This window comes from Salmo trutta, chromosome 19, assembly GCF_901001165.1.
Source record: "Salmo trutta chromosome 19, fSalTru1.1, whole genome shotgun sequence".
In the NCBI taxonomy this organism is placed as follows: Eukaryota; Metazoa; Chordata; class Actinopteri; order Salmoniformes; family Salmonidae; genus Salmo; species Salmo trutta.
Genome location: NC_042975.1, coordinates 42,749,176 through 42,774,637, shown reverse-complemented (window position 1 = coordinate 42,774,637; position 25,462 = coordinate 42,749,176). Strand labels below are relative to the sequence as shown.

Genomic DNA, 25,462 nt, shown 5'->3' with positions numbered 1-25,462 from the left:
TAAACTACTGAAAGCGCTGCTTCCTGTGCTTGGCCCTCCTATGTTGAACATAATAAACAGCTCTCTATCCACCGGATGTGTACCAAGCTCACTAAAAGTGGCAGTAATAAAGCCTCTCTTGAAAAAGCCGAATCTTGACCCAGAAATTATAAAAAACTATCGGCCTATATCGAATCTTCCATTCCTCTCAAAAAAAAATGAAAAAGCTGTTGCACAGCAACTCACTGCCTTCCTGAAGACAAACAATGTATACGAAACGCTTCAGTCTGGTTTTAGACCCCATCATAGCACTGAGACTGCACTTGTGAAGGTGGTAAATGACCTTTTAATGACGTCAGACCGAGGCTCTGCATCTGTCCTCGTGCTCCTAGATCTTAGTGCCGCTTTTGATACCATCGATCACCACATTCTTTTGGAGAGATTGGAAACCCAAATTGGTCTACATGGACAAGTTCTGGCCTGGTTTAGATCTTATCTGTCGGAAAGATATCAGTTTGTCTCTGTGAATGGTTTGTCCTCTGACAAATCAATTGTACATTTCGGTGTTCCTCAAGGTTCCGTTTTAGGACCACTATTGTTTTCACTATATATTTTACCTCTTGGGGATGTCATTCGAAAACATAATGTTACATTTCACTGCTATGCGGACGACACACAGCTGTACATTTCAATGAAACATGGTGAAGCCCCAAAATTGCCCTCGCTAGAAGCCTGTGTTTCAGACATAAAGAAGTGGATGGCTGCAAACTTTCTACTTTTAAACTCGGACAAAACAGAGATGCTTGTTGTAGGTCCCAAGAAACAAAGAGATCTTCTGTTGAATCTGACAATTAATCTGGATGGTTGTACAGTCGTCTCAAATAAAACTGTGAAGGACCTCGGCTTTACTCTGGACCCTGATCTCTCTTTTAAAGAACATATCAAGACTGTTTCAAGGACAGCTTTTTTCCATCTACGTAACATTGCAAAAATCAGAAACTTTCTGTCCAAAAATGACACAGAAAAATTAATCCATGCTTTTGTTACTTCTAGGCTGGACTACTGCAATGCTCTACTTTCCGGCTACCCGGATAAAGCACTAAACAAACTTCAGTTAGTGCTAAATACGGCTGCTAGAATCCTGACTAGAACCAAAAAATGTGATCATATTACTCCAGTGCTAGCCTCCCTACACTGGCTTCCTGTTAAGGCAAGGGCTGATTTCAAGGTTTTACTGCTAACCTACAACGCATTACATGGGCTTGCTCCTACCTATCTTTCCGATTTGGTCCTGCCGTACATACCTACACGTACGCTACGGTCACAAGACGCAGGCCTCCTAATTGTCCCTAGAATTTCTAAGCAAACGGCTGGAGGTAGGGCTTTCTCCTATAGAGCTCAATTTTTATGGAATGGTCTGCCTACCAATGTGAGAGACGCAGACTCAGTCTCAACCTTTAAGTCTTTACTAAAGACTTATCTCTTCAGTAGGTCCTATGATTAAGTATAGTCTGGCCCAGGAGTGTGAAGGTGAACGGAAAGGCTGGAGCAACGAACCGCCCTTGCTGTCTCTGCCTTGCCGGTTCCCCTCTTTCCACTGGGATTCTCTGCCTCTAACCCTATTACAGGGGCTGAGTCACTGGCTTACTGGTGTTCTTCCATGCCGTCCATGGGAGCGTGCGTCACTTGAGTGGGTTGAGTCACTGACGTGGTCTTCCTGTCTGGGTTGGCGCCCCCCCTTGGGTTGTGCCATGGCGGAGATCGTTGTGGGCTATACTCGGCCTTGTCTTAGGACGGTAAGTTGGTGGTTGGAGACATCCCTCTAGTGGTGTGGGGGCTGTGCTTTGGCAAAGTGGGTGGGGTTATATCCTGCCTGTTTGGCCCTGTCCGGGGGTATCATCGGATGGGGCCACAGTGTCTTCTGATCCCTCCTGTCTCAGCCTCCAGTATTTATGCTGCAGTAGTTTATGTGTCGGGGGGCTAGGGTCAGTCTGTTACATCTGGAGTATTTCTCTTGTCTTATCCGGTGTCCTGTGTGAATTTAAATATGCTCTCTCTAATTCTCTCTTTCTCTCTTTCTGTCTTTCTCTCGGAGGACCTGAGCCCTAGGACCATGCCTCAGGACTACCTGGCATGATGACTCCTTGCTGTCCCCAGTCCACCTGGCCGTGCTGCTGCTCCAGTTTCAACTGTTCTGCCTGCGGCTATGGAACCCTGACCTGTTCACCGGACGTGCTTGTTGCACCCTCGGCAACTACTATGATTATTATTATTTGACCATGCTGGTCATTTATGAACATTTTAACATCTTGACCATGTTCTGTTATAATATCCACCCTGCACAGCCAGAAGAGGACTGGCCACCCCTCATAGCCTGGTTCCTCTCTAGGTTTCTTCCTAGGTTTTTCCTAGGGAGTTTTTCCTAGCCACCGTGCTTCTTTCACCTGCATTGCTTGCTGTTTGGGGTTTTAGGCTGGGTTTCTGTACAGCACTTTGAGATATCAGCTGATGTACGAAAGGGCTATATAAATAAATTTGATTTGATTTGTTTCTAGTGACTGTTTAAAGAAAACTGATCCATGGACTCAAAAAAAGGTGCTATCTAGCACCAAAGAGGGTTCTTCGGCTGTCCCCATAGGAGAACCTTTTGAAGAACCCCATTTGGTTCCTTGTAGAACCCTTTTGGGTTTCACCCTTTCTCCTATAGGGACAGCCTCAGAACACTTTTTTCTAAGAGTGTACTTTCAGGTTAAGGAACCATCTAACATTAAGTTGTAAATAGTGAACTACAGATTTTTCACCTTGGATATTCAAACCAGCGACCTTTCTGTTACTGGCCCAACGCTCTAAACGCTAGGCTACTTGCCGCCCTTAAAAAGAAAAGGGTGAACTCAACTAATGAAGAGAGAGACAGAGACAGAGAGAGTGTATCGGAGGCTGAAATCTGAAAGGGTTTTCTGGGTCATGGTCCTGTCAGCTCCAGTGGGGATAGGGAGAGATAAGGCACTGGTGGAGATAACACACATGATGAGGAAACACATACAGACACATTGTCAGACAGGCAAAGAGGAAGAGAAAACAGCGGGCTCCTTCAGAGAGAGGGAGAGAGAGAGAGGGAGTGGCGTGTGTGTGACTGTGATGCGTGGCCGATCTCAGGCACAACACACATTACCCTGTCATTAACACTACCAAGACTTTCGACAAGACTGCAATTTGCCACCGACCATAGTCAAACAGAGTGAACACTGCAATACAGAGCAGATTCAGTGAGGGAATGGAGGCTACAGGCTTGGATGAGTCCTCCGTCTGGGTTTTTCTAGTCCTCTGGGTTATTCTGCGTGCTTTCACAATGATAGCCAGCAAGCTGGAGTAAAATGTAAAAAAAATTATAATAATCATTGACAACTAAGCTCTCTAATTGTTACTCTAATCCACAAATGGTTCCTCCCTAATAATCCTAGAGTAAATTATGCTGCCATGGTTTCTGCTTTTAATACAACTTCTTAGAATTGTGGGATTTCGCAGTGGTTTTGTAGTCTGGCATTCCAATGTGAACTTCCCATGATTCTTGCTAAATCCAACAGCAGTTAACAGTCTGAGGACACATTTAATTCCGTGTAAATTCGCTGTCATTTCACGGTGCAACCATGCTGAACTCCCCACCTTGAGTCTCTCACAGACCTCCAGTCACAAGCTCAACGTAACAGAGAGTATATTACACCACCAGATGACTATAGCTCTGCTTAGAAAAACCCTTGAGCAGATGAAGGTACAGAGAGCATCAGCTCCCTGGCTCTCCATTAAGCGCTTACTGCCCTGAGAGCCTGGTGACATTTCAACACAGGGAGGGACAAGCAGAAAAATCAACCAGGGAGCTCCAGGCTCCTTCATCCCTCTCCTTCCTTCTCTCAGATCAAGGTGTTTTGCAAGAGAGGGAAACAAGGGTTTGGGGCGTTTGACAGTGCGTGATAATAAACCATTGGCTGTTACATTCCCCTTGAGGTTTCTGCTGTGACATAGGCTACAGTAAGAACGACGCAGTATGTACCACGTAGTGGCTTTAACCTGGGCTCACATACAACGAGGTCCTGGTCCTGCATGATCACATTTAGAGAGGCTTGAGGCTCACGGTGATCTGATCTGCACAGATAGAACAGATAATGGGAGACAGTGACCTTTTCATGTGTCTGGACACATCATACACCTTCTGCTCAGCACACACATCACATATATGCTCTCCTACACTCGTTATTCTACACACACAGTTAGCATTGTAAGCAGAGAATTATTGTGCAGGCCTTTGAGTCAGGTGTGTGAGCTCCTCTCTATGACTTGGAGTTGAGTAATCAAATCATGTCTGTCACTGTGTACCTTTTCACTTCTGCACAGCCACATGTGTTCTATTTAGGCATATCGTAATGCTTTGATACAGAGCATATGTGTGCTATTTAAGTCTCCTTATTGGGACATTTCAAAGTGTACCATTTCTGTCCATCCTCCCAACGTCAAGATTCCCATGACTCAACATCCCCATCATTGCTATATTCAAGTTGCCAGTCACGTGCGTGTGTGACATCAGTGATTACTCTGCTATCATAACTGTATCCTGAGGTCACATCCTGTCCACTACGGGCTTGACGCCTGTCAGAGCTACACGTTGTTGACCTTGTTAATAAGTGGGTTTAAAGTTTAATGCTGGGAATGAAGCCCACAACTATGTTGAGTATGGCCATGATCCATGCTTCATAGCTACAGTTGAAGTCGGAAGTTTACATACACTTAGGTTGGAGTCATTAAAACTAATTTTTCAACCACTCCACAAATTTCTTCTTAACAAACTATAGTTTTGGCAAGTGGGTTAGGACATCTACTTTGTGCATGACACAAGTCATTTTTCCAACAATTGTTTACAGACAGATTATTTCACTTATAATTCACTGTATCACAATTCCAGTGGATCAGAAGTTTACATACACTAAGTTGACTGTGCCTTTAAACAGCTTGGGAAATTCCAGAAAATTATGTCATGGATTTAGAAGCTTCTGATAGGCTAATTGACATGATGTGAGTCAATTGGAAGTGTACCTGTGGATGTATTTCAAGGCCTACCTTCAAACTCTGTGCCTCTTTGCTTGACATCATGGGAAAATCAAAAGAAATCAGCCAAGACCTCAGAATTTTTTTTGTAAACCTCCACAAGTCTGGTTGATCCTTGGGAGCAATTTCCAAACCCCTGAAGGTACCACGCTCACCTGTACAAACAATAGTATGCAAGTATAAACACCATGGGACCACGCAGCCGTCATACCGCTCAGGAATGAGACACGTTCTGTCTCCTAGAGATGAACGTACTTTGGTGCGAAAAGTGCAAATCAATCCCAGAACAACAGCAAAGGACCTTGTGAAGATGCTGGAGGAAACAGGTACAAAAGTATTTATACAGTAAAACAAGTCCTATATCAACATAACCTGAAAGGCAGCTCAGCAAGGAAGAAGCCACTCCTCCAAAACCGCCATAAAAAAGCCAGACTACGGTTTGCAACTGCACATGGGGACAAAGATCGTACTTTTTGGAGAAATGTCCTCTGGTCTGATGAAACAAAAATAGAACTGTTTGGCCATAATGACCATCGTTATGTTTGGAGGAAAAAGGGGGAGGCTTGCAAGCCGAAGAACACCATCCCAACCTTGAAGCACAGGTGTGGCAGCATCATGTTGTGGGGGTGCTTTGCTGCAGGAGGGACTGGTGCACTTCACAAAATAGATGGCATCATGAGGCAGGAAAATTATGTGGATATATTGAAGCAACATCTCAAGACATCATTCAGGAAGTTAAAGTTTGGTCACAAATGGGTCTTCCAAATGGACATTGACCCCAAGCATACTTCCAAAGTTGTGGCAAAATGGCTTAAGGACAACAAAGTCAAGGTACTGGAGTGGCCATCACAAAGCCCTGACCTCAATCCTATGGAAAATTTGTGGGCAGAACTGAAAAAGTGTGTGTGAGCAAGGAGAACCACAAACCTGACTCAGTTACACCAGCTCTGTCAGGAGGAATGGGCCAAAATTCACCCAACTTATTGTGGGAAGCTTGTGGAAGGCTACCTGAAACGTTTGATCCAAGTTAAAAAATGTTAAGGCAATGCTACCAAATGCTAATTGAGTGTATGTAAACTTCTGACCCACTGGGAATGTGATGAAAAAAAAAAAACTGAAATATATCATTCTCTCTACTGTTATTCTGACATTTCACATTCTTAAAATAAAGTGGTGATCCTAACTGACCCAAGACATGGAATTTTTACTAGGATTAAATGTCAGGAATTGTGAAAAACTGAGTTTAAATGTTTTTGGCTAAGGTGTATGTAAACTTCTGACTTCAACTGTATGTCCAATCATGCTTTCTCTCTTAATACTAATATCACGGTGACATCATGGTGACTGTTGAAGGTCCTACAGATATTAGTATTAAGAGAGAACGCATGATTGGACGTAGCTATGAAGCATGGACCATGGCCATATTCAACATAGTTTTGGGCCTTATCGAGAACAGTTGGCTCAAGCTGCTGCTTGATGCTCATCTGGAGAAACTTTCACCTGATCTCACATTGACGCTGAAGCGAACGACATGAATATTGCATTTTCTCCTCCAACTTCTCTTTTTAAAACAACGCTAAATTAGTGCCTTCATCAGAGTTGCTGATGAAACGGATTCTGATGCATTATTCAATGGTCGAGTGTTAAAACCGTGCCATAAATGATGAATCAGGATTGTATACATAATATGAAGTATTAACACCAGATGACACACAGGTCAAAGGAAGGGAAACCATAGCTTTTGAATCTATGGGTGTTGATCATGTCTTGACAGTCTCTACCTGTGGTCTGTGTGAGGCTACCCAGGATTCAGTGTATTGCTGAATCCCACGGCCTTATTACTGCAGTGGACAGATTGGAATGGCCTTTGACCGCCTTTATGGCCCAGTGTTTATGGGAGTGTGGGTGTTTGCTTCCTTGCCTGCCTGTGCCCTCTCCTCCTATTTGACTGCACTAGCTGTAGTTCTAGCTGTAACTCCACCTCTTGTGAATACACTTCCAGCTTCATGTTTGCTCACACCATTCTGCCTCACTGCTCTGTTGAAGATGATTTCAGGCAAACTTCCCCCGTAATCCCCCCTGCTGCTGCCCCTGCCCCAGTCTGGAGGTCCTGTATAGGGGAGGACTGTACCAGGATGCACCAGAGCCTGCAGTCCACTAAGCCAGCCAGCCAGGGACCAGGGCAGTCCAGCACCACCTCAGCCCAGTCGCCCACCCAGGGTGAACACATTGGGAGATGGCCTGGTTCATTAGACCAGAGCTTTCATTGGCATGAGGTGGGACATGGTTTACCATTGACTTGAATTGTTTACAGGCCAGCCAGAAGAAAACAAAGCTGCTTTCTCAATTTTACACAGAGCTCTCAGGGTTTCACACCATAGATCATTACATGCCAATAAACTGTACAACACTGTAATTTAGTATCTAGAAATATGTGTAAATGTCAATTTTGTCCCATAACACAGCACTGTTTGGTGAAGTGCTGATACCGTGCCCTTCTAGGACCCTTCCCCCAGAACTGCTAAGTGGGTCCTGCTTTATCTGAAGTGCTTTCAGAGTGTTGTTTAGAGCCTTTATTTAATTAGTTAAGTACTAAGAGATAAAAGCCACATTCCTACCCCATGACTCAGTCCCCATCAGACTCCGGCCTTAACATAGGCCAACCTTGACACAAGTGGAGCTCAGGCACTCCCCTCTAAAGGGCTCTCCACAGTGTTTTCACAGTCTACGCAAATGGAGCTCAGCTTGCGACGCGTTCGAAAGTAGAGAGGTACGTTGCGGACTGTGTGGAGCCCTTAAGGTCGGTTCGTTACAAGTGGGATCTTGTGGTTCAGAATGTTGAAGTTTTCGGTAACACTTTACTTGACACATAACATGTCCTAACCTGTCATAATATGGTCATTTACATCTGTTTTAAAATATATTGCGTAATTTTATGGCTGGTTATGACACCTACATTCAAGTGTCAAAATCCATAAAACCTACCTCACAAGGCAAAACATTCCATTACACCATAGCCTACTTGTCAACAGTATTTTTATGTTAAATAACATTATGAAATTAATCATAGGTGTCATAACCAGCCACAAATTACGCAATATATGTCACAACAGCTGTAAATATATGGGTCATGACAGTGTTATGACCATATTATGAAAAGTTATGTCAGCTGTTGACATATTATGACACGGTTATGACCGTGTCATAACGTGTTATGACGGTAGGTATCAAGTAAAGTGTTACCGAGTTTTCGAAACGTTGTGGAGTGGAAGTGTGTTTGTCTAACTCTCAGTATGTATCAGGCTGTGAGAGGGATACATGTACCCAAATGCCCAGGACTCTAACCACACATGAAAAGGCTCATCAAGCCCAAATCACAGGGCTGATTAAAGATGAGAAGACTTAAAATAGCACTTCCCTTTGTTTGGAGGATGAGTGAAGCAGAAAGTCAGTCAGAGAGAACAACTCCCTAGTCCCTTCTCTCCCTCCTTCTTTTCCCTTTGTCTTCTTCATTCCTGTCTTCCTTGTATACTAGCACACCGGGGAATGTCTAGGTTTCCATTCTTTGTAATATTTTGGAATAAAACGTTTCACACGAGAGAAGTGTGTGCATCTGAAGCAGAAAGACGGAGATACTGAATATGCAACTTCAGAGACAAAGAACGAGAGAGCGAGAGAGCGAGAGAGAGAGAGAGAGAGAGAGAGAGAGAGAGAGCAAAACAAAGCGAGACGGGGTAAAGAGCGAGTGGGATTAGGTGAATGTTGAAGGGGAAACATTGGTCTCGTTTGTTAAAACAACTACATGTCCTTATTACTGACATGGCTCTTGGACCCTGTTCTCCATTCGATGGTCCCCCAATTACACAAAACAAGGCATACAGAAAATATTATTCATGCCACTTAACCTTTACGAAAGAGAGAGGGAGGAGCAGATGGAGAAACAGGATGCAGGAATAGAGAGAAACAAGGAGATATGAGGGAGAGGCACATGGAGGGAAAATGAGTTAAAAAAGTCGAAAGGGGATACAGATCAAACAAGCACAAAAACAAGGGAAAAGCACGCGTTTTTATTATAGTGATGCACTGTTCTGAGAATCCATCTCATATTGGAGGGAACATACATCATCACCCCCCACCGCACAGTGAAACCCTCATCAGCGCAATCTTAAGACTGCAATTACTCCATTATTCGCCACATGCTCTCATGCTCTGCCAAGACTTTGAAGGCCTGCCAGGGAAGCACCTTTGAAACAGAACATTAAAAACGAGGAGGGCGGTGAAAGGGAATTTGCAAATGATACTGGCAGGTAGCTACTAGGGTGTGTAAAATGAAGAAAGCAAATGTTAGTGTGTGGGTGAACACCCAGGTCCGTGATACAAGTCGGTCTTCAACATCCATCCATGTCTGAGGACATCAGGGAGATGACGTGGAAACCAGCCACTAGCGCTGTTACCTTCAAGTAGGTTTGGGTTTTCTTAGGGCATTGTGGATGGGGGTGCGGATGGACTTAAGCATCTGCCTCGATTCCAAAGGTTTGAAGATAAAACAAAAATGACTTTTTATTATCCCAAACCTTAACCCTTGCACCTTAACCATTCGGAGTCAATGCCTAAAATGAAGATGTCTGAGTTAATGCCTAAACGTAACCTTAAACACTTCGAAATGTGACGTTTGGAAAACGTTGAAATGTGACGGTTGAGAAACATGGATGACCGTCTAATTCTGACGTGAGGCTGTGTGAGCTAGTTGGGGTGTAAAGGTGTCCACGTGCTTCCCAGCTGAAAAAGTTCGCAAGGGTTCGTGCATATATTATGACGACATTTGTGTTCGTTTTGGACTTCGGGTAAGGGGTTTTTCAGCTGTTTAGGCACACGTCCCTTTTTCTCGAGGTCAGCCGAAGTTCGGGAGCCGAATGCTACGCCCCTTCGTCCGTGATTGGTCAACAGTAGGGATTCTTCAATAAAGTCTGTTGTCATTCAATAAGAAACGACTTGTTTTCATGCACATTTTTTCTTTCAGAAATACTGCACCAAATGTCTTTTGCGCGACTAAGATCTGCTCAGCAAAAACATCAAAATGAATGACAGATTTATTGAGTTATCTTAGATTAATTCTGGCTATTTTGAGTAAGTATATACTGGCTACGGCATCTTCAATAGGAGAAACAGTCCTATTGCCGCTTTTTTCTCGTTCTTTTCAAGTGAAGGTCTTTTAAGGGAGTATGCGAGCACACTCGTTCGTCTAGCCGCCAGCCGAACTGAAGCATGCTGACGCCTTAAGCCATACACCTACTACAAAACATGTGAAAGGGAGGAAAGTTCTTTATGTCATGCACCCTTTCACTGATTTACTCATCACTCTTGAATTCTGTCCATATCCCTGGGCAAGAGTTGATGAAACCAATGGATTACTGAAGAGATTCCATCAGATTAGTCTCCTGCCAAGAATCCCAAGCAATGCCCCAAATGCAGCTTCCACCACTAGCCTGGATTCTGACATCCAATAGTTTATGACTGGTAACATTCTCACTGGTTATGTTTTATTGAATAAATTAGCTCCAGATAGCTCTGTGGCTATTCATTATGGTAATGATCTCAGGTAAAAGAGGGCACATAGAGAGATGGAGCTATTGAGGAAGTGATGATTGAAAAATACTTGATGTTAGATGGTTCCTCACCACGAAAGTAGTCTATGGGCCAGGAGAAACTGTAATCCCTGGTTCAGTTTTCCTTAAAACAGCCTCTACAAACTTCAGCCACCATAAGCTAACTACCAATGGAAGTCATGCGACATGAATTTATTTTAATTTTTTGCTTTGTTTACATGCCCCCAGCACTTCCATTGATTGTTAGCTGTAAATAGTGAACTACTCCTTTAAGTGCCTTGCTCAAGGACACGTCGACAGATTTTTCCACCTTGGCAGCTCGGGTATCCGAACCAGTGACACTTCGGTTACTGGCCCAACGCTCTAACCACTAGGCTACCAGCAGAGAAAGCGAGTGAGCGAAAGAGAGAAAAAAATCCCCTCGCATACTGCTTTGTTGTCTGACTGACAGTGGAGCACTCCACAAGAGGGGACGGCTGGGTGTGTGTTGAGTTGGAGGATTATCCTCCCTTACTCTCACACCCCTAATCCGAGGTCAAGTGGTACAGCTCATTTGGTGCTGTTACCAAAGTCACCTTCACAAGTCTATGGAAAACTTTTGTTTGGTCGCACATTCAGTATTTCACCACAAGTATGCATACATTTCACACAAGCTTGCTCATATACAGACAGCTCGCCTATTCATACACATACCCACTGCACTTTCCTTTGCCCTTCTTCATTTGACACTTTATTCTCCCCAGTTCAATCTAGACTGTTAAATATTTAGACTGGAAAATACACAGGTTTAACACAGACACGCCTAGGCATCCATCACACACGGCTGTCTGAGCAGGAGGTGCCACAGAAGGACAGGGGTGGATTGTTCCTCACTGGATGAGTAAACAAGGCGAGTCTAAACACTCTGACTGAGACAGCCGCTGAGTGACTGACTGGGAATACACCCCCACACACCCAACAACAATGATACCCACACCCCCAGGAACAACATGCACAAACACAAAAACACTCAGGCAAGTAAACACACACACTCCTTTCTGTCACAGAAATCACACTCACTCCAACTCCGAGGGTGTAACACTCTGGCTGTATGTGGCAGTGTAAGGGGGGTAATGAGGCTGAACACATGTGAAGACGCAGGGACCTCATCCTTAAACTCACGCTACCCGCTCCTCAGTCTCCTGACACTGTTAGGTTCCCTTTCTTTTCCCAAATCTTTCAAAGGTTTTAATCTGAAAACGCTTAGCCCAGTTAACCAGGCTTTTTATCCTCAGCCAATTAGCAGGCGATTCATTAAATATTGAGCAGCCTGTGAAGTATTAATTTTCAATGCCCATTTAAGGGGGAAGAGATGAACAGCAAATTGGCCTTAGACAACTCTGCCTCAGATGTCAAATCCAAATCAAATCAAAGTTTATTTGTCACGTGCACCGAATACAACAGGTGTAGACCTTACAGTCAAATACTTACTTACAGGCTCTAACCAACAGTGCAAAAAAGGTACAGCGGGGGAAAAAAGTATTTGATCCCCTGCTGATTTTGTACGTTTGCCCAGTTACAAAGAAATGATCAGTCTATAATTTTAATGGTAGGTTTATTTGAACAGTGAGAGACAGAATAACAACAAAAATATCCAGAAAAACGCATGTCAAAAATGTTATAAAATGATTTCCATTTTAATGAGGGAAATAAGTATTTGACCCCTCTGCAAAACATGACTTAGTACTTGGTGGCAAAACCCTTGTTGGCAATCACAGAAGTCAGACGTTTCTTGTAGTTGGCCACCAAGTTTGCACACATCTCAGGAGGGATTTTGTCCCACTCCTCTTTGCAGATCTTCTCCAAGTCATTAAGGTTTCGAGGCTGACGTTTGGCAACTCGAACCTTCAGCTCCCTCCACAGATTTTCTATGGGATTAAGGTCTGGAGACTGGCTAGGCCACTCCAGGACCTTAATGTGCTTCTTCTTGAGCCACTCCTTTGTTGCCTTGGCCGTGTGTTTTGGGTCATTGTCATGCTGGAATACCCATCCACGACCCATTTTCAATGCCCTGGCTGAGGGAAGGATGTTCTCACCCAAGATTAGACGGTACATGGCCCCGTCCATCATCCCTTTGATGCGGTGAAGTTGTCCTGTCCCCTTAGCAGAAAAACACCCCCAAAGCATAATGTTTCCACCTCCATGTTTGACGGTGGGGATGATGTTCTTGGGATGATAGGCAGCATTCCTCCTCCTCCAAACACGGCGAGTTGAGTTGATGCCAAAGAGCTCCATTTTGGTCTCATCTGACCACAACACTTTCACCAGTTGTCCTCTGAATCATTCAGATGTTCATTGGCAAACTTCAGACGGGCATGTATATGTGCTTTCTTGAGCAGGGGGACCTTGCGGGCGCTGCAGGATTTCAGTCCTTCACGGCGTAGTGTGTTACCAATTGTTTTCTTGGTGACTATGGTCCCAGCTGCCTTGAGATCATTGACAAGATCCTCCCGTGTAGTTCTGGGCTGATTCCTCACCGTTCTCATGCTCATTGCAACTCCACGAGGTGAGATCTTGCATGGAGCCCCAGGCCGAGGGAGAATGACAGTTCTTTTGTGTTTCTTCCATTTGTGAATAATCGCACCAAATGTTGTCACCTTCTCACCAAGCTACTTGGCGATGGTCTTGTAGCCCATTCCAGCCTTGTGTAGGTCTACAATCTTGTCCCTGACATCCTTGGAGAGCTCTTTGGTCTTGGCCATGGTGGAGAGTTTGGAATCTGATTGATTGCTTCTGTGGACAGGTGTCTTTTATACAGGTAACAAGCTGCGGTTAGGAGCACACCCTTTAAGAGTGTGCTCCTAATCTCAGCTCGTTACCTGTATAAAAGACACCTGGGAGCCAGAAATCTTTCTGATTGAGAGGGGGTCAAATACTTATTTCACTCATTAAAATGCAAATCAATTTATAACATTTTTGACATGCGTTTTTCTCGATATTTTTGTTGTTATTCTGTCTCTCACTGTTCAAATAAACCTACCATTAAAATGATAGACTGATCATTTCTTTGTCAGTGGGCAAACGTACAAAATCAGCAGGGGATCAAATACTTCCCCCCCCCACTGTATTAGGTGAACAATAGGTAAGTAAAGAAATAAAAACAACAGTAGAAAAGACAGTGAAAAATAACAGTAGAGAGGCTATATACAGGCACCGGTTAGTCAGGCTGATTGAGGTAGTATGTACATGTAGATATGGTTAAAGTGACTATGCATATATGATGAACAGAGAATAGCAGTAGCGTAAAGAGGGGTTGGTGGGTGGCGGGACACAATGCAGATAGCCCGGTTAGCCAATGTGCGAGGGCACTGGTTGGTCAGGCCAATTGAGGTAGTATGTACATGAATGTATAGTTAAAGTGACTGTGCATATATGATAAACAGAGAGTAGCAGCAGCGTAAAAGAGGGGTTGGGGGGGTGGCACACAATGCAAATAGTCCGGGTAGCCATTTGATTACCTGTTCAGGAGTCTTATGGCTTGGGGGTAAAAACTGTCGAGAAGCCTTTTTGTCCTAGACTTGGCACTCTGGTACCGCTTGCCATGCGGTAGTAGAGAGAACAGTCTATGACTGGGGTGGCTGGGGTCTTTGACAATTTTTAGAGCCTTCCTCTGACACTGCCTGGTGTAGAGGTCCTGGAATGCAGGCAGCTTAGCCCCAGTGATGTACTGGGCCGTTCGCACTACCCTCTGTAGTGCCTTGCGGTCGGAGGCTGAGCAATGACCAGGCAGTGGACCAGTCAGGATGCTCTCGATGTTGCTGCTGTAGAACCTTTTGAGGATCTCAGGACCCATGCCAAATCTGTTTAGTTCCTGAGGGGAAATAGGATTTGTCGTGCCCTCTTCATGACTGTATTGGTGTGTTTGGGCCATACTAGTTTGTTGGTGATGTGGACACTAAGGAACTTGAAGCTCTCAACCTGCTCCACTACAGCCCCGTCGATGAGAATGGGGACGTGCTCGGTCTTCCTTTTCCTGTAGTCCACAATCATCTCCTTAGTTTTGGTTACATTGAGGGATAGGTTGTTATTCTGGCACCACCCGGCCAGGTGTCTGACCTCCTCCCTATAGGCTGTCTTGTCATTGTCGGTGATCAGGCCTACCATTGTTGTGTCGTCTGCAAACTTAAAGATGTATTGGAGTTGTGCCTGGCCATGAGGTCGTGGGTGAACAGGGAGTACAGGAGGGTACTGAGCACGCACCCCTGGGACTCCAGTGGACTCCAGTGTTGAGGATCAGCGTGGCAGATGTGTTGCTACCTACCCTCACCACCTGGGGGGCCCCCTGCACTCCCTAACTCCACTGACTCACTCATCTTCATGTTATATCCATGTTTAGAGTGTGTGATTTTCTATGTCTGTACTGAACATGTTTCTGTATTCATTGCGTGTCTGTTTGTCATTTGTGCTGGTCGTCTTGGCCATCGGGAGTCTGAGGAAGAGCTGTCTAACAGGCCATGAGTAAACCCATTGACCTTTTCATATATCGGAGGAACATTAGGATCCATACGGATGAGAGATTCTCAGCAGTAGCACAGAGCTCACACTCAGTGTGTCCCTCTATCTGGGCCCACTTACAAAGACTGTTTCATCAGACCTAACTCTAGGCTATTTTTGTCTCTCCATCTCTTGGTTGCATCTTTCCATCTCTTTATATTTCCCTCCTTTCACCGGCCACTCTCAACATCTTGACTCTTCTTGAGAATTGTACCCCTTATTGCAACTCACTAAACAAAACTTTCTCATGAATACATTATTCATTAATTATAGTGACATTTGGGCAGTTTGTTCATGTATCTATTCTGTCTATGGAAACGTAACCTAACAACTACAAGGTGATTTGGGTAGCCAAAGTCTTGTAGGCCTATTTAATCAAACCTTCTTTGATTGTTCAACTGTGTATCTGTGTCTGTCCTCACACGAGAGACAAATTAAGGCCTAGCTTATGAATTGATGCACAATTACTGCATGCTTGCCAATAGGTGAGAGTCTGAGCTTTGAAAAAAGAGGAGCTTGCTTGAACAGCGTTGGACAAATCCAGGCCAAGTTCTCACTGGCTTTCATAATTCCCCATTCGCAAACTCAGCATGAGTCTGCGCAGGCGGGAGGGAGGGTCGAAACCACGGAGGGCACGCACGCGACCCTTTATGAGGGTGCAATCATGCATGAAGACCACCCCCTCTCACACACAAGCCTGACATAATAAGCGTCTGCCATAAACAGCCATTCCCACGCTTAACAACCCAAGTGCGGTCTGCTTGCTCTCTCTACAGCCAGAAAGGTATTCTATAGTTTTACACTAGTCTGTATTTAACTATAGGCACAGGACACCAGGGTTGGGCTCATGTCAGAATCTTGGAATTGACTCCCATTCAACTCATGAGTTGAAATTCGAATTGGCCATATCCCACAGGAAGTAGAATTGAATTCAATACAATTTAAATAAATTCCACTCAGTCATATAGTGTTCACGTGCTAGTCAAAACTAGGAAACTCTGAAATGTCCAACTTACTGTAGTTATACGTGTGCCTTGTTCAACAAGTTAACACGTTGGAAATGTCAGAGTTTCCTAGTTCCGACTAGCACGTGAACGCGCTAATAGAACATGAGTTTAATTGAATCTGACAGGTCACACTTCCAGATACCAAAGAATATACACTATATATACAAAAGTATGTGGACACACCTTCAAATGAGTGGATTTAGCTATTTCAGCCACACCCGTTGCTGACAGGTATATAAAATCGAGCACACAGCCATGCAATCTCTATAGACAAACATTGTCAGTAGAATGGCCTTACTGAAGAGCTCAGTGACTTTCAACATGGCACTGTCATAGGATGCCACCATTCCAACAAGTCAGTTTGTCAAATTTCTGCCTTGCTTGAGCTGCCCTGGTCAACTGTAAGTGCTGTTATTGTGAAGTGGAAACATCTAGGAGCAACAACGGCTCAGCCGTGAAGTGGTTGGCCACACAAGCTCACAGAACAGGACAGACGATTTCTGAAGCATGTAAAAGTCGTCTGTCATCGGTTGCAACACTCACTACTGAGTTCCAAACTGCCTCTGGAAGCAACATCAGCACAATAATTGTTTGTCGGGAGCTTCATAAAATGGGTTTCCATGGCAGAGCAGCCGCACACAAGCCTAAGATCATGCGCAATGCCAAGCGTCGGCTGGAGTGGTGTAAAGCTCACTGCAATTGGACTCTGGAGCAGTGGAAACGCGTTCTCTGGAGTGATGAATCACGCTTCACCGTCTGGCAGTCTGATATACGACTCTGGGTTTCGTGGATGCCAGGAGAATACTACCTGCCCGAATGCATAGTGCCAACTGTAAGGTTTGGTGAAGGAGGAATAATGGTCTGGGGCTGTTTTTCATGGTTCGGACTAAGCCTATTAGTTGCAGTGAAGGGAAATCGTAATGCTACAGCGTACAATGCCATTCTAGACGATTCTGTGTTTCCAACTTTGTGGCAACAATTTAGGGAAGGCCCTTTCCTATTTCAGCATGACAATGCCCCCATGAAGAAAGCAAGGTCCATAAAGAAATAGTTTGTAAAGATCGGTGTGAAAGAACTTGACTGGCCTGCACAGAGCCCTGACCTCAACCCCATCTGAAAACCTTTGGGATGAATTGGAACGCTGACTGCGAGCCAGGCCTAATCGCCCAACATCAGTGCCCGACCTCACTAATGCTCATGGCTGATTGGAGGAAAGTCCCCGCAGCAATGTTCCAACATCTAGTGGAAAGCTTTCTCAGAAGAGTGGAGGCTGTTATAGCAGCAAAGGGGGGACCAACTCCATATTAATGCCCACGATTTTGGGATGAGATGTTTAACGAGCAGGTGTCCACATACTTTTGGTCACATAGTGTATCACTTTTCTCTGGAAACAATGTTCATATGATCTTTTAACTTATTGCTTAGAATAGACCATTATATTTCCAGCACAATTTCATTTGTTTGGCTTCTTTTTGAAAGTCACGAGGTCAACTTGAGGGTTGAACTAACGCATTCTGGTAAATATGATATATATAATACAAATCTAAGTGATTAATGAAATATAATAACATTTCATATTTTATATGCATGTTTTATGTACAACATGTTTATATTTGTATAGACTAGGCCTTGAAGTGACATTTGAATGTAATTATATTTCCTTTATTCAAATTCGAATTCTTTATCCCGTTTACTAATTTCAATTCAAATTCAAGAATCGAATTGGAATTTGATATATTTTAAATTATATTCTAAATTAAGCCCAACCCTGCAGGACACCCATCTCTATTGAATAGAACCCGTGTTTGACTTCGCTGGACATTATGTGCCTGGAGACTCCCGTCTTCCTCGAATGTAATCCTCTCCAATGAAGTCAGTCTCCCCACCAATACTATTCACCTCCACCAGCAACAAGTAGTTTAGGCTAGTGTAGAGTTGGTTATTGAGTGAACTCATGTCATTAGCGACCTGAAATCGAAGCTTACAAAATAATCGGTGTCCCCAAGGTGCGCATGTTCCCCATGAGTTGGTAGTTGTATTGTTGCGTTCAATATCTTTCTCCAAAGGCCACTCTGCCGGACTGCAATGTCACCTAAATAACGCACAGTTCTTCGCGTTGACAGCCTGTAAAGACACCGTGTACACGAGTGACATGTATTCAGTCAGTCATTATCAGACGTATTTTTTTTGGGGGGGGGGGGGGTAGACGACGACGACTTATAAATACATCTAAACAAGTCTATATGACAGCGTTTAACCACGTACCTCTTGTTCAACGTATTCCAGTAAATAGGTTCCATGTTACCTGCAGCTATTCCCAGTAGATCCACAAGAAAGATCAAAATAAATCCCAAGCCATTACAGCCGTCCCAAAACGCCAAAGCCATCCCTTTTCCTCTGCTCTCTCCTGCCATTTTTCCCCAAAAAGTGACGGGGAATCGATTCAGACAAAGAATCGCTTGGAGACTGCGAACGAAGTTCACTAAATCCCTGGAAGCGCACAGCTATGGTGAGACTTCGGAAACCGCATAAGAAAAAACGTCCCAAAAATCAGACAACATTCAGAGTAGTTGGAATGTGTGAGGAGATACAATGTGTCAACCTCTTGAGTTTAAAGTGCATTAGCGGCAATATGTAGCTTTCTGGTTTGAAACGTGTCCAGCAATTATGGACATTTTTGCATGACAAAGCCCATGTCCATCCTCTCTCCTAAATGTCACCTCTCCAGACAAATGCAAATGCGTTGAATGTCGCGAATATCGGAGTAAACGCCTTCTACCACTTTGGAAGCGTAATTTTGGATAGCTGGCGTTAATCTTCATTGGCGAAGTGCCATTGCCTACCTTGCCACGCAGATGCACTGGTTTTCTTGCTCAAATGTCCCTGACTCATACAGCCTAGTCCAATGTTGTATAAGAAAACATTCGCTGACCCAAGTTTATCATCGCCTATTCGCTATTCTCTTGAATGCTTAACGCATTAAGGCTTTTACCGCTTTCTCCATTGTTATTCCTTCTGCGTCTTAGCGCACAAAGAAATGCCCATTCTATCCGTCCTTTATCCTTTCCGCTATTTTGGCATAAAAAAATAATAATAAAAATTAAAACAGGTCAAACTTCTTCGGTCAAACTTCAAAAAGGACAGGCAGTCACTGAGTATTGCACCTCGATTAACTCGTTTTGATCAAAGCCAGTTTCCCGAGAGGTCTCTTCTGTTCACAATACTGCTTTATGTTCGTTGCATCCTCTCTCTCAACCTCGTACTATGCTGCACACTGATAGAGTATCTAGGTATGGGGATGGAGTGCAGTAGCACATGCTATGCAAGACTACTTGTGTCCCAGTGTAGCTCTGGGAGACCCCTTACCATTATCACCACTCAAACTGATGACATACCTAAATGGAAAATGCCCTCTAATCAGTGTAACACGCGAATCGGAACAACTTCCCACATCATATATATCCTCCTTTCGCCATTATAGCAGCGACAGGTAGACTTCGGATTGTCTAATGCCGACAGTGGCCAAGGAACATAGTGAAAGGGCATCTTAGCCTATAACCAACATATTTTGCCCCAAATATTGTGGCAGATGCCGTGTCAAATGTTGGTTAAGAAATGCCCGATGTGCAGTAACACGCTTGTAGCTCCCCCACCCGTTATTCCGTAACAGATGGTATTAATTTATAATAGAACAATTCAGCGACTCATTTCCAGTAGTTTCATGATTGGGAAAGCAGAAAAGAGAGCGGAGTAAAGTGCAGAGTATAGGACAACAAAACTGAACCTACCATGCCACCACGTGGCAACATGTAAAACAGCAGGCAGTGTAATATCACATATTGTACAGTCTTTGGTAACATGTAAGACCGACCACCAAGAACGTCGGACGTGCGCAGTAGATCACCAGCTGAGCGTCGACGAACAGTGGCAATTCAACTTGTGGAATCGTCGAGAAAGGACGTCCTGTTAGTCGGTCTTCCCTTTAAAACAATATGTAATTGCGAAATTATGACAACACAATCATATTGCATTCCACACAGTTTATTTATTCTGTAACACGTCTATTAAAAAGGAAAACTATATACACAATGCCTGCCCCCCCCCCCTCCATCTCAAATTCTGCTGTGGTCGAGTAGAAAGCCTCAAAACCAGAACATTTCCCCCAAAACGAATTAACCAATTTAGCATGACAGACATTCCTCTAATAGCTTTGGATAATATTTTTCTTTTTACAGCACTCACATTAAATCCCCATTACTGCAATTGTACTGCTCTGTTAGAAGGGCAAATGTCCCAAACCAACGCCAGCAATCATTGGATACACTTCACCAGGTAAAGCCCATTACTTAGGGATGGTGGGGGAGGGGACATCACACATGGACAATTTCATTCTGTACATTTAAGGCAAGTAAAACCAAATAAAGGTTCAAATAACCAAACAAAAAATGAGTAGAGGAATTAATCGTTCACTATTTACATCCAGGAGTTGAAACTTGCCAACCAGATGTGCGCGTGTGTGTATGAATGTAACAGGCCATGAGCATAGTTGTATATGTTCAGTCATTTTGAGAGTCCATGTTCACAAGGTGTGTTAACTCCTGGTTGAGACCTTAGTCAGCTGGGTTCCATCTCACCCTCAGTCCAGGACTGGGACAAAGCTGGTTTCTCTCCTCTACTGTCTGCTCCCCTCTGAGACCATCCCATGTCCAGCTGTGGTCCAGTTCAACAGTATGAGAGCCCACAGGCCTCAGCCGCCAATACACCTCAGACAGTCGTCCAGCAGAGAGGCCGCTACATGGACAGAGTAATGAGGTGGTGGTGTCCATGAGGCATCCTGCAGAAACAACAATATTAAGACGAGGATGATTAAACACTATCACCCCAATCATAATAGATTCATAAACTAATATTACATCCCAGAACCCCTGGGTATAGCATGAGGAACAGAGGGGCTGTCCAGACATATCTAGATGTCCAAACTCATTAAAATGGCCACATATCCTGAAGAACCAATTAATTACTCAATTCTCCACTGAATACATATCACCACAATTGGTACAGCAAACCTATTAAATAGGATCTCTAGTCAAATAATTTATGTAGTTCCCCATGTCGCTACCTGTCCTATGTGGGACTTCAGGTAGATAGTAACCTAGAAAGTTGACAAAAAGTACATCTGTAACAAAGAAAATACATTTTCCCCAGTGAGCACCTTTCTAAAAACAGATGGTCACATTGTTAACTTGCCTTCTGTGAATCTCTGGTGGTCAGCGCAGTATCGTTCTGGTACACCGAAGAATCTGGTCTTCTGTGTCAAGGTCGTCCTCAATGTCGTCTTTTCTTGTGGAGAATGTCCAGGGAAAGGCAATCCTTGAGGAATACTGTCCAGTAAGAGAGTAAATACAAGGAGACGGGGCATCATACGCAGTCAACAAACATGTCCATCTCCCAACACTGGGTTCTGTGATTTGATAAATGTTCAACTAGACCCAACAAAAGCACAAGATGAACAAGCTTCACAACTGACCCCACCCTTACCAATGAGTCCATTGTCCAGTAGTTTTGGATTTCAATGGATTCAATTGTAGGCCTGTGTTAAAAAAATATGTTCTCTCCATTATAGTAGTTTATTTTCTAGAACATTCAATAATTGTCTTTAGGCTGGGACCAGTTACATGGTCCCAGCTTGCCAAACCCCATGAGACACGTAGCACAGCATTTTGTAAAGGGGGGGGGGTAAAAATAAAAAATAAAAAGCTAGGGCAAGGACGCCAGCCTGATGAACAAGTCTCTGTTGGAGGTACAAGGAGAGAGGGCGAAAGGAGTGCTATTTTTGACCCCTCTGTCCATCTCAGGTTCTCTCCATCTCACTCCAACCCATGGCATCAAATTAGCCACATATTACATTATCACAGCCCCCCCCAAAATATTATCCTCTCCTTTTTTTTTGGCCTTTCTTTTTTCATTAAAAATATAATCCAGACCGGTTAAAGCGAAGATCGTTTCAGTTTGCTGATGACGTACCGATCATTCCTCTGCCCACATCTTCAAAAACTCCATTTTCACAAGATTTAGGCAATGAGGAAAAGCAAGAGATCGTTCATGAATAGTAGCAACCCAGACATTCAAAGATAAAAGGAGACCAATTTCTCTATAAAAAACACAACTGCTACATTTTCCATGCCAGTTCCTCGTGTGTGTGTCGTATCGAGGACGACATGGCGGTGGACAGATGTCTTCATCTTATTAGGATGTGTTTCTCAGAGAGCAGTAAGAGAAGGCAGTGTTCAGCCGTGTCCCCCTCGGTTTCATTTACAGTGCTCATCTTCAGGGATTCTAATACTTGATCAGCACAACTCTACTCATTAGCTCCAAAATATTTGTTTAAAGTCTGGCTTCATTTCAATGCACTGTTATACATTTCAGTTTTTGGAATACATTCATTTCCACCCCCAGAAAAAAAGTAAAGTAAAAAAATAATTACCATAGAGGCAAAAAAAAACCTAAAACAACAATATAAAAATACAATAGTGTAGCAGCCTCAAAAGTGCTCCATATCAAGTCCAAATACTTTCACTTTGTTGAAAAACTGACATTCTATTCAAAAAGCAACAAAAAGACATGACTCTAGCTATCAATACTAGGGTTAACATACGCAGTGGCAATCGTCTGCAAATCTGCCTGGAAGCAGGAAAGCAAGACCTCAACACTGACATTAAAGGCAATAGATCCCCTTGGAAAATGCAAGGGACTTCTCTGGTCTTACCAACTCTCATAACCACAAGGAAGAGAATGATTAAACAGAACTTTTCATGGTTCTTTAAACGAGAGAGAGTGACTTAACGGCAGTAAAATACACCTCGGAAATCTGCCTTGAATCATAAGATCTGTTTTCACAGTTGTATCAGCGAATCAGAGCCCATGGACCGTCGTGACTCACCATGAAGGAGAATGAGCGCAGCAATGCACCAATGACAAAACACAAACGGCCAGTCAGGTAACTGGACACCAAAGCAAAAGACCTTCATGAAGTCATTTAGGGGATGAGGAGCTGGTGAAAGATTGGTTGAAAAAGAGCCCTCTCCACTCTCCCTTAGAGAATCCATGTACAAAAGAACATACACATTCATTGGCTACCAATCACTCATATACATCTGACATGGGAACACATTGCATACATTCTTCAAAGTAAAAAAGTTTCATGGAACAAAGTAAAAACATGGCCTTTTTATGCATCTCTGTAAGCAATAAAAATTGTGCAGGCTTTAAGTCTACCACACAAACCAACAAGCATTCAAAGAAACATTTTCTTCCACTACTTATCTACAACTAGTTTTGTTTGTTTTTCTAAGTGCAAACCTTCAAGTTTTTTTCTTAATAAAATGCAATTTGTTATAGCTTTACATTTTATATAAAAACTTTAAAAAAAAGAATATACTTTCCAAAATAAATCCTCATCACCCCACATTATTATTGGAGATGTAACCTCCAGTTCCTTGCTTAGGTATGTTTGCACACACACATCCACATGTGTGTATTCATATTGTAGACACAATATGCACATTTTGCATCCTAAAAACAAGAAAACAAACTGGCAAAACATCATTTCAAATATTGAAACCCCGTGATAAAGTGCATTAGTGTAGTTTAAGGTGCTTAACTGTAAGAAGTGCAGGAGGGTACTCCTCTGCACCCCCCCCCACCACACCCCACAGAGATGAGAAAGAAAACACTACTTTACCAGGTCCTCATCTATGAGGGGGCAAAGTAGCTCAGCAGTGCACATTCGTCATTGTCTGTGTGGGTGTAGGTGAGTGTGTGTGTGTGTGTGTGTGTGTGTGTGTGTGTGTGTGTGTGTGTCAGTGTGGTGTAGGTGAATGTGTGTGTGTGAGAGTCAGTGTTTTAATCCAGATGTAAGGCCTCAGGTGGATTCAGGTAGATGCTGTGGATCAATAATCCTCCACTGTTTCCATCTCGCCCTGGTTCATCCTGTCCCCGGCGCCCAGGAATGAATATCCTGCAGGACAAAACACCACAGTTCATCTCTAGATCCACAACTAATACGGAATCTACTACTTTTCCGTTGGAAAGTTACCCTCTCCCAGGTTACCGGTATACACACACAAATACACAATACTTCAACTCCATATACAGTTGATTTTTTACTGTGCTAAGAGACATTTAATAAATGTACTGTGTGTATTATTATTATTATTATTATTATTATTATTATTATTATTATTATTATTATTATTATTATTATTGACTGAGTGTCTGAATACCTAAGATGCTAGGGTCAGAGTGAAGCGTCATGGTCGGTTTCTTCATTTTTGCAGCCTGGCTGTCATACATTCCTCCCTTTCCCATCTGGGCTGCCTGGAACATGGACTACATAGGGAGGGGAACATCGTAATAGGGGTTTGCTCATTCAAATAAGTGGTATATAGCATGAGAAGAGTATAGATGTGATTACATCAACAAAACAAATGCATGTTGATGACCAAATGGTCATGAACTGAGGAGGGTTCCTAACTGGACGGAGCCTACCTGGATAGGAAAGTTGTTCATGGCCAGCCCTGAAACTTCTTTTGATAGCTGGTGAGGGAAAGGGATGGTGGTTACTGATAAGGTCTTCTACGCATTCACACACACACACACAATAAAAATGCAACAATTTACAGGTCAAATGGAAAATCAGTCAATTGAAATGAATTAGGCCCTAATCTATGGATTTCACATGATAGGGAATAAACATATGCATCTGTTGGTCAGATACATACATAACACAAATATATGTATGCTTGTGTGTGTGTGTGTGTGTGTGTGTGTGTGTGTGTGTGTGTGTGTGTGCGTAAGTGTCTGGAGTGACCACCATTTGCCTCATGCAGCACAACATCTTCGCATAGTTGATCAGGCTGTTGATTGTGGCCTGTGGACTGTTGTCCCATTCCTCAATGACTGTGCAAAGTTGCTAGATATTGTCAGAAACTGGAACACGCCGATGTACACGGCGATCCAGAGCATCCCAAACATGCTCAATGGGTGACAAGTCTGGTGAGTATATGCAGGCCATGGAAGAATTGAGACATTTTCAGCTTCCAGGAATTGTGTTCAGATCCTTGCAACATTGGGCCGTGCATTAACATGCTGAAAGATGAGGTGAAGGCGGCGGATGAATGGCACGACAATGGGCCTCAAGATCTCGTCACAGTATCTCTGCATTCAAATTTCCATTGATAA

At 43.5% G+C, this 25,462-nt stretch overlaps 1 protein-coding gene and 1 pseudogene across 1 annotated transcript in view; both read right to left on the bottom strand.

Annotated features, from left to right (window-relative positions):
• The window catches only part of LOC115154631 (ephrin-B3), a 42,450-nt gene extending 22,911 nt beyond the window's left edge, over positions 1–19,539 (bottom strand). The window contains exon 1 of the mRNA XM_029701071.1: positions 18,488–19,539. Within this exon, the coding sequence (XP_029556931.1) occupies positions 18,488–18,636 (149 nt within the window). The 5' untranslated portion in view covers positions 18,637–19,539. The remainder of the gene's footprint in view (positions 1–18,487) is intronic.
• Positions 19,540–22,162: 2,623 nt separating this feature from the next.
• Positions 22,163–25,462, bottom strand: part of LOC115154628 (GRB10-interacting GYF protein 1-like) — a 20,020-nt pseudogene continuing 16,720 nt past the window's right edge.